General features: G+C 36.1%; 1 protein-coding gene across 1 annotated transcript; it reads right to left on the bottom strand.

The window, feature by feature from the left end:
- Positions 1–4,426: 4,426 nt before the first annotated feature.
- LOC130940606 (rhodanese-like domain-containing protein 7) lies at positions 4,427–8,218 on the bottom strand. The gene is made up of 5 exons (XM_057868804.1): positions 7,797–8,218; positions 6,865–7,116; positions 6,639–6,737; positions 5,860–6,147; positions 4,427–4,961 (listed from the first exon to the last, which is right to left on the bottom strand). The coding sequence occupies exons 1-5, from the start codon at positions 8,145–8,147 to the stop codon at positions 4,584–4,586; spliced, it is 1,368 nt and encodes a 455-aa protein (XP_057724787.1). The 5' UTR covers positions 8,148–8,218; the 3' UTR covers positions 4,427–4,583.
- Between the last annotated feature and the right edge of the window lie 2,544 nt (positions 8,219–10,762).

Genomic DNA, 10,762 nt, shown 5'->3' with positions numbered 1-10,762 from the left:
GGTTCAAATCCTCATAGAGAAATATAAAACCATGCTAATAGAGTAATAATAGAGGTGGGTGTGTGAGTTGGTGTGTGTTGTGTAAGACCAAAAAAAAAAATAGAATGCGTCCTTCTTTACCTACAACCTACCACTTCTGATACCATGTCTTCAATAACAACACATAGTACTACCTCTCCCACCACACTACCTTCTCCTTTATCACCTTTGTCTTTTCACCTATCACCCACAATAGTGTCCATACCTCTTCGCCGTAGTCACCGAGATCGACGACAACCCTCACATTTTTCTAATTACATCTGTGGCTCCTCCTTTACTTGTACAAATTCTTCATCCTCAATGTGCTGATATCCCTTATCCTCTGTTATGTCTCTATCATCTCTTTTTTCTCCTTCTTACTAAAAATTTACTGTATCACTATATTCTGAAATTAAGCTAAGGTCCTTTCAAGATGCTAATACATGCCTGCGTTGGCAAAATGCCATAAAGGACGAGCTTGGTGCTCTTGAGTTGAATAAAACCTGATCTGTTGTTGATTGTCCTGCTGGGATTAAACTAATCAGTTGCAAATAGGTATACCGCGTTAAGCGTTGACCTGATGGTATTGTCGAAAGTACAAAGCCATCTTGTGGCAAAAGGATTTACACAAATTAAAGGGATTGATTTTCTGAAAATATTCTCTCCAGTAGTGAAGCCTACGACTATTATATTAGTTCTACCCTTGGCATCTATGCAGAATTGGCCCCCCATCACCTTGACGTCAATAATATCTTTTTACATAGAGACTTATCAGAGGATGTTTATATGGCCCTCTCTCCTGGTATTGCATCCAATCGCCCAAATCAGTGCTGCAAATTATTGAAATCGTTATATGGTTTACGCTAATCAAGTCGTATGTGGTGTGAGAAGTTATCTAAACTCTTACTTTCTTATGGATACCAGCAGACTATCTCTGATTATAGCTTGTTTATTAAAATTTGTGGTGCTGGCATATATATTCTCTTGATTTATGTTGATGATATTGTTTTAATTGAAAATTCTTTATTTGAAACGGCTACAATTAAATCTATTTTACATTGACATTTTAAAATCAAAGATTTGGGGCCTTTAAAATATTTTTTAGGCATTGAGGTTGCACAATCTGCTCAAGAAATTTTTTTATCTCAACAAAAATATTGTATTGATCTGTTAGAGAATTCTGGTTATTTGAGAGCCAAATCTATCTCTATTCCTATGGATAGTGCCACACGGTTACACCAAGATAATAGTCCCTTACTTGGTGATCCTTTTTTTTATAGACGCCTTGTTAGTCGCTTCATTTATCTTACCACCACACGGCCAGATATTATATATGCTACACAACAATTAAGTCAATTTATGGCTTCTCCTACTCAAGCACATTTTTAGGCTGCTACTCGTGTATTGCGCTATTTGAAAGCCACTTCAGGAAATGGTCTTTCCTTTCCAAGAGACTCCACCATTCAGCTTTTGGGCTTTAGCGATTCAGACTGGGCAGATTGTCCCAACACCCATCGCTCCGTGATTGGTTATTGTTTATTCTTAGAAGTCTTTGATTTCTTAAAAGACTAAGAGACAGAATACTGTTGCTCGTTTATATATAGAAGTTGAGTATCATGCTCTTGCCAATACAACTTGTGGGCTTCAATGGTTAATTAACATGTTGCAATTTCTTCACCTTGCACTCGAGAAACCTCCAATTCTTTATTGTGATCATCAGAGTGTTCTTCACATTGCAGCCAATCCCGTTTTCTATGAAAGGACAAAATATTTAGAAGTTGACTATCATTTGGTTCGATAAAAGATTCGAGTTAGAGTGATGAAACTTCTCCCTGTTTCTTCTTCAGGATAATTGACTGGTATATTCATAAAGTCATTGTCCCTTCATCCCTTTCATCTCAACCTTTTCAAATTTGGTATTTTGAATATCTTTTATTTTCAAATTTGCGGAAACATATTAAATTTATCTACTACTTCAACTTAAAATAAAAGTAACAAGGTTTTCAATCAGTCGACACAAGATCATCTAATCCAACAATAATATGAAACTGCTGTCTCACAGATTGTTATTCACTTTTCTAAAAACAAATTTAATTATGATGAATCACTATTTATTAGAGTTGTTAATAGATGGATTTAGGTTGGTAGTGGTTAGATAATAATTATAATAATGGTGTAATATTTTTATATATAGCTAGCTAGATGGTACTCAGAAAAGCAAGTTAACATTAAACTTCAATATATATATGAGCTCCCATATTGCATATCTTTTGTCAATGAAAAGTTTTTTTTTTTTCAAATTCATGGGTGTTAGACACAGGGACTACTAACCATATGTGTCACTCATTGCATTTTTTTTTTTCAAAGTTTTAGGCATATTAGGCCCATCTTGGTCAAGTTACCAAATGGATCACATACAACAGCAAGTGTGAGTGGAACAATGGTGTTCTCCAATACACTCTATCTTACTGATATGCTTTATTTATCCAATTTCAATTTTAATTTACTCTCTATATTTAAACTCACTAAAAACTTACATTGCAAATGTATTTTCACCGACGAATTTTGTGAGATACAGAGTCAGAGTTTCTTAAAAACAATTGGAACAGCTAGAGCCAAAAATGGATTGTACATGATGAGCTCCACCTCAAATTTGCATACATCATCATTAGAGCTAACACATTTTAAGCATTCAGGACCCATGACACCTCCCAGAAATAAAGAGAACTCCAAGAGAAATTCCAGTTTTAATTCAAATATTCAAACAGCCGATTTGCATTTACATCATCAAGAGCTTTCTCTTAGTAACTTGTGGCATTATAGGTTAGGACATATACCACAATACAGATTTGACATAGTTAAACATATTTATCCTTATGTAAAGTTTTCTAGTGTTGATCGTAATAGACCATGTGATCCTTGTCATTTTGCAAAGTAAAGGAGGTTGTCATTTCTTCTTAGTGAGTTCAGCAGCAAGAATAGTTTTGATTTGATCCATGTAGACATTTGAAGACCGTTTTGTCTATACAAGGTTTTAAGTATTTTTTAACAATTGTCGATGATAAAAGAAATTTGTTTGGGTTTATTTTATGAAATTAAAATCAGAGGCAAGCACTCTACTTCAATCTTTTGTTATTTTTGTTCACACACATTTTAATATACAAATCAAAACTATACCATGGCCATGAATATATTCTTTCTTCCTTTTATTGTTCACATAGGATATTGCATCAAACTTTATGTGTTGAAATCCCTCAACAAAATGGGTTGCTGAGATGAAACATCAACAACACATTCTCAATGTTGCAAGAGCATTGGTTTTTTAATCTAATTTACCAAAAAAGTTTTGGAACTTTGCAATGGGGCAAGCCGTTCATTTAATAAACTCACTGCCTACTCCCATTTTGAAAAAACCCCTATGCCACATAATGGGTGTAGGTCCCCTAAAAAACGACGTGTGTAATATAAAACAAAAGATAAAAATAGAAAACATACCGCCTATAAAATAGCATAGAATTGAACCACCCTTTTTTCATAGAGTTTTTCCTCTATTACCATTAAAATACAATAGATGAATAGTCATTCGAAGAAAAATCATTAAACATAAATATTCAAGCCCCCCTACAGAGGATAGGCCGGTTCACTTGAAGAGATTCTTTTCTATGATCAGACTTGATCATGTCCTGGATGACCGGGCTTCGTAAGATCCTTTGATTCATTATGTTAGATATCAAGGAAAATCCATTATGGCTTCAAAGAATGCGCCTTTTTTGATGAATAAATGGAGATACTATCTCATTTATTTCTGGCAATGTTATTTTGATATTTGGTCTCAACCCCGAATGATACATATAAAGGAATTATTTGAGTAATCAAAACCCTTATGATGTTTTATTTGAAGAATGTAGATATTAAGTACCTTAGAACTTTTGGTTGTCGATTTTTATTGGATTTCAAACTGGTACAAAAGGCTATGTTCTTTATGATTTATATTGTAGAGAAATATTTTTATCAAAGAATGTGGAGTTTTATGAGTCTTCTTTCCTTATCATTTGCCCAAGTCCGCACTTGATGCAAATCCATCACGGGTTGTTTCTTTACCTGACCCTGTTCAAGCCTTTGTTGACCCCTTTTATGGTAGTTCTTTCTCTATTCCTAATGCATCTCATGCACCTCATGCATTTCGTGCTTCTCATGATTCTCATGCATCACCATCACATGAGGCCTCCTATAATTCATCTGCCCCTGCATCTGCTGATTTAGGGGTCAGCCAACCTACTGTCCAGAATTTCACTTCACTAGTACAGCTAGTCAGCTACTATACACTGGCTGCAGTATTTCAGTTCAGCATTGATCTTCTAGAAGGAATCAAAACTGAGTTTATAATCAAATTAAAACAAAACCATAAACCAAAAAAGTTATCTCAAATTTAATCATACTTCAAAAATTAAAACATACATCTATAGTTGGTTTCATGCACTTTGAACACATTTAAGGGAGGAAGCAAAAGGAAAACAATTAGACAGATGGCCTAAACATTGGTCCCAAAAACAATATCAAAGATCTTAGGCAGAACGTGAAAGCTGGTTTGGTTTCGCACAGCCACTGTCCGGTTTACTTGATGGCCGGCGACCCTTATCCGGACCACCTATGATTCCCCATCTCTCAAATTGTCGTTGTCGCGCACGAGCCCTCTCCTTCTCTTCTTCTGATTTTGACGAAAAGCAGTAAGGACAAGAAACTCCATATTCATACTCAGGGGATTCCATGTCAGCATCACTCACAGGCTGCTTGCAACCATAGCAGAGCTTGAAGTTTCCTGGCACCAATCCGTGCTCAACGGAGACTCGCTTGTCGAAGACAAAGCACTCACCCTCCCAGAGGCTTTGTTTCTCTGGAACTTCCTCAAGATATTTCAGGATTCCACCTTCAAGGTGAAAGACCTGGGATTTTTTACGTATAAATATAACAAAATTCATATTGGATACCAATTGAAAAATATAATTAGCAAAAGCTTATACTCAAGTGAAACCAACAGATATTTACTGGGCGTTTGTTTTAGTTTATTTTACAAGATCACTTTCAAAAAATAAGTTTCCACATATTTGGATAATTTTATTAAAATAATCTGAATATTTAAATAAATTGAAAAGGTTTTCCATCTTTTTGTAGATGCTGAAAATAGTGTGCTTCAACCATACCATTTCAGAAAACCTGTTTTTCAGCTTTTCCAGATATATATAAGATTTTAGTCATAAAATTACTTTTTTTTTATTAAAAAAAAATAGAAACTGAAACAAACCGTTATTATGTTTTTTTTTTTGTTTTTTTTTAAATCATCAGTGTATGTGTTACTCTAAAATATGTGAGGTGGTTTAACTCGATACTAGGCAAAAGAAAACTAATGCCATCCCTATGCAAAGAAAGAAAATAATGGGTGTGGGATACATGGAAACAATGGGAAGCATGTGCCTGGTGATTTTAGCCATGTTTCTTGTGTTTCAATATATCGATGATAAATGCCTCTATGGATGACGCATAAAGGATTCGAAGTTTATATTCTGAAAACAGAATTTACAAGTACACTTGCAAGACCTGCCAAATTCCTCCCATCCTAGTATTTGAAACTATAGAGACCTAAATAATAATTAAGCGGATAAAAAATTAAAGGACATTTCTTTATTTGATAGGTCAAAGACTCTTGGCAGTGCAAGCTCAAAAATAATTGAAGAAAAAATAAACTATACCTTTCTTCCCTTTTCACAAGAAGAATAACGCAGCAAATGATTTTCTTAAAGAATCAGCTGCACAAAACAGAATAGAATATAAGCAGAGAATTACCTCTTTGAAACCTTTTCTGAGAAGTAGACTTGTTGCTTTCTCGCATCGGATACCTCCGGTGCAATACATTGCAACACGTTTTGGCATATTTTGTTTTGGATTCTCCATTTCACTTTCATCACTTTTGATTGAATTGTCTACCTCAACTTCCGGAAGCCCACATCCAGTAAGCTGGAAATGCTCCTCCACCCAAGAGGGGAATTCTCGAAATGATGAAGTACATGGATCAACTGCTCCTTTAAACTTTCCTATTCTGGTTTCGTAGTTATTCCTCACATCAATCACAACCTAAACATGAGATGTTAATCTTGATCAATAAAGCAGCAATACTATGCAAAATTGTCTTGCATACTTATCAAAAAATATTTTGACTACACTGGAGAGTTGGAGATGTGCAGTTTGCAATCCATACAAGTAGAACTGATGGTCAGATTTGCATAACCCAACACCAAATGAAAAGAAAACAAAGAGCAACCCCCATAAAAGTGATATCCCTGACATCAATACATGACGAAGAGCCAGTAAAATACAGTGCTTCAAATGTTCATTTACAAAATTTCAGAAATACAATATTTTTTTCCATTCTTTAAGCTGGAAAATCCTGGTTCTAACAAGCCAGAATGCAAAGACTTGGCACAACTTAAACATTCAATGCCATCAAGAACCCCAATCATTTAGAAAAAACTCAACATATTTAATATGCTCCTTCCACCTATAGGATCACATAAAGAGACAATCTAATACTGACAGATAATGATAACGGGAAGTTTGTTACATACCGTATCTGGATCACTAATCAAAGTATTCCACTCTTTCGGGCCAACATATTTCCCAACCTTTTCAATAGGTGATACGCTAGGCATCCCAAGAGTGACAATCTGCCAAAATGTAAATAAAACAAAAAATCATAAGAACCACGGCAGGTTGGTAAAATGCCTCAAATACATTGATATTTAATGAAGGAGTTCATTCCTTCGGCATTGCAAATTCAACGGCCAGCGCTACCTCTTTCTTCAATTTGACCCTCACATGATCCCACCGGAAAGGTGCATCTTCCCCTGCAGCAAGAGGAGAACTGGCACTGTGTCCATGGTGAATGGCTTCCTCCTCGGGACTAACAGGCGATTCAACCCGTCTTAGCCCTTTCAATCGGTCATCACTTTGTATGAATGCAAGAACTTTCTCCACCGACTCCCGAGTGCCACATATGCTGCCATTGATCCCTTCAGGCGCAAGAATAATACCGCCTGAAACACGCTGAGTATCATCAGAACAGTGAGACACGAGCATTACCACAGCATCAAGTCAACGAAAATACTAAATTAGTTCTTTTATACTTAATATTATCATATTTTATTCTTAGAAATCAGGTAGCTTGCTTAGCTAGAAATTGGTTCTTTAAGTTGCACTTTTGATATTCTCCCTTGTTAAAGCTACTTGATTAGCTTGTAGTATGCAAATTCAACAATTCATTAATCATTACATCAATGCACTCTACAAACTATGATGAAAAGAAAATATTTCAGTTACTAATATCAACAATCGAAACTTTTATACTTATGGTATGCATTAAAACATCATCTTTGTTATAACGAACAATCTGAACAACAATAATTAATTTCGTAACATCAAGAATGATTTCTCACTTTCCCTTAGGTTGCATTTGGATACTCTCTCTAAGAGAGAAATGTAGATACAGTAGACACAAAAGTCTATTTTTTGTATCTGTCTTTGTACCTATCTCACTGTCTATGTTTTTCCCTAAATCATAAACCCTAGACAGAATACAAACCCAACCTTAGTTAATTCCAACTTCCAATTACAATTTCTAGAACCAGACTAGTCAAATTTCTAATAATGAAGTAATAGGCCCCTATACATATAACAATCACAACAACAATGGATTAAGAAAAAGTGCTAAAAGTTGTGAGTATTACAAGTTGTTGGCAAAGCTCCTTCAAGGGTTTCCTCATAGCTGCATGGTCAGAGAAATCCGCGAACTTGTAGAACGAAACCACCACCAGAGACTCATCCACGTCGGATTCGGGTTCCGGATTTTCGGTTCGGGTCATTTCCGATATGGCAATCGGTGTTGTGGTGTTCCCGGAGGAGAAGAACCACTTGGAATTGGAACGGGACATTATGCTGTGAAGTGTGTGAGAGTTCGAGGATGTGGAAGAGATAGGGAAGTGGTGGAATGAGGGCTTGGAAGGTGCGGTGGAGAGGGAGGATGGTAGCGTTGTTTTGGTGGGGGACGCGGCGGAAGGCGGCGGCGACGGCGAGAGCATTGTTAGTGGAGGTAGCAACAGTGTTGTTCTGCTCCTTAGTGTGGAGGCCACTTTGGATGTCGCAGCATTGCATTTTTGTTTTCTTTTTTTCTTGGAAGAACTAACTTCTTTTAGGCCCAAATACCCTCATATGTCATAAGGTTTCTTCAGGCCCAATACGTCTTGAAGCTCATTAAAGGAATTCGAATCCAAAAAAAAAAACGAATTCGAATCTCAAGCAACTCATTGACTAGTGGCATATCCTTAAATAAAGCTCTGATCCATGACAGATTAGTCCTTACCCTAATGGATTGGGAGATATGTAGGCAACAAAAAAAAAGAGTATATACCCATTTTAGTCCTTAAAGAATTTTAGATTGGATATTTTTGTCCCCAACTAAAATTAATTACTCGATTGGTCCCTAACAATTAATTCCGTCAGTTACTTAGGTTCTTTATTCCGTTAACTCTAACGAAGGACAAAATAGTCTCTAACAACTCTAACAGGGGACAAAATGGTCCCTAATCTCCTCTGTTCGGAAATGACACTGTTCTCTCCCAATTTCCATCATATCTCGCATAACACTAGCAGTCTAACACTGTAACTTCAAACTACACAATGCACACTCTATAAATTTAATGTTCACAAAAAAAAATTCTCAACTTATTCTCAACCAATTCATACTCAGAAAACTAATGCCTATGTCTCTCAACTAGTTATCGTCTTTGATGGATCCCAAAAATCTAGACAGCAAGTCTGATTTGTTAAGATCCGTCGTCGTCGTTGCCATCTCCCTCCTCCTCGGCCCTATCATCTCCATGATCATATTGTCCACCACTCCGATCGCCTCCTTCAGCTTCTTCTCCGAACCAATGTTCAGTAATCGCTTCAATTTCCATATATTCGGTAACGGCGACATTGCGCGTTGTACTGATAGCTTGGATGCGAGGTTGAAGCTGTCTGCCAACTTGGACTCTGGAAAAGAAGGAATGAAGCACTCGATGTCTATTTCAAATGAGAATTTGCATATGATGTCGAAGGAGAATCTTCTCATGATGTCATAATGTCCAACAATCTATATTGCTTGTCGGAGAGTGGAGAAAGGCGTACCCTTGGAGTAGTTGTGAAACTTGGTCTTGAGGATGTCGTGGATGTGTCGGAGTTAGATGTGATGTTATCGAAGACGTGTAAGTGGATGCTTTTGGTGGGTGAAGTGCAGAGGAGGTGGATGTCCCAGTCACAAAGATTTAGGAAGTGTGTGGTCCATGACATGTTGAGGTAGGTACGACACGTGTGACAATTACACCATGACTTAATCTTGGATCTGAAGAGGAGGAAGAAAAAGATGGAAAAGAAGACTGTGAAGGTGAAAAAGGAGAGTATGAATGTTAGGGTTATGCGAAATATGATAAAAATTGGGGAAGAACAGTGTCGTTTTCGAATAAAGGGGTCATGGATCGTTTTGTTCCTTGTTAGAGTTGTCAGGGACTATTTTGTCCCTTGTTAGAGTTGTCAGGGACTATTTTGTCTCCCGTTAGAGTTAACGGAATAAATGACCTAAGTGACTGACGGAATTAATTGTCAGGGACCAATCGGTAATTAATTTTAATTGGGGACTAAAGTATCCAGTCTGAAATTTTTTGAGGTCTAAAGTGAGTATATACTCAAAAAAAACCAAAATGGAGTTAACAACTAAATTAGTCGAGTGGTCAGCTCACTTGTCCGTTTAAATAAATGTTATGGGTTTGAATCTCGTCTCGTGTATGCTGTAGCAATCCATTAGTCAATGATAGACCAGTTATAATTTGCAAAAAATGGAGTTAATAAAAAGGCAAATCATTACACTAAACTATACAAGAAATCAAGAGTGGGCAAAAATTAGAGGAAAGGATGACAAATTCTAAATGGGACTTGATTAACCTGAAAATCTGTCTATGATGTGAGACATGAGGATATAGAATTTTGGATCTAAATACATGAAGACCTACTGGATTTCATGAATGGAGAAATAGCAAAAACTTTTAGTAATATGATAGGGATAGTGGTTGAAGTGAAAAATCCCAAAAGATATGACACATTAATGAGAATCTTGAGAGTGAAAATGACATTTGATATATTCAAGTCGTAGCTTAATCGAAATTTTTATGGCAAGAAAGGAAGTGCCAAAAACTTGGGGGACTTTCAAGTATGAAAGACTATTAGATAGTTACTGCCTAAACTATGGAATTATAATTCACGATATGAAGAAGTGCTAGAGTCCTATTGCTATGCTACTATAAGAAAAATATTGAGAAACTGTCCAAAAAATGAATAAAATCTAACGATAAAAATTTAAATACTGTCGAAAATAATTAGATCGTATGACCTTCAACGGTAAATATTTACCATCGGATTTTTTCATCCGACGGTAATTACCATCGAAAGTTACGACGGATCATCGTTTGACAAACCAATTGGTTACCGACAGATTCTTCTAACGGTATTGCTTGCACTAAAAAATGTTATTTTATGCACTGTTACCATCAGATTATTCCTATAATAATTTCGACAGTAATATCAATTTTTTATTTTTTTTAATTTGAAATACGTGGTCAATTTAATTTTAAATTTAAATTTTTTCACACAATTAGTAGTC

Source organism: Arachis stenosperma, chromosome 7 (assembly GCF_014773155.1).
Source record: "Arachis stenosperma cultivar V10309 chromosome 7, arast.V10309.gnm1.PFL2, whole genome shotgun sequence".
Lineage (NCBI taxonomy): Eukaryota > Viridiplantae > Streptophyta > Magnoliopsida > Fabales > Fabaceae > Arachis > Arachis stenosperma.
Note: the sequence above shows the minus strand (reverse complement) of the source record. Positions and strands in the feature narration are given on the sequence as shown.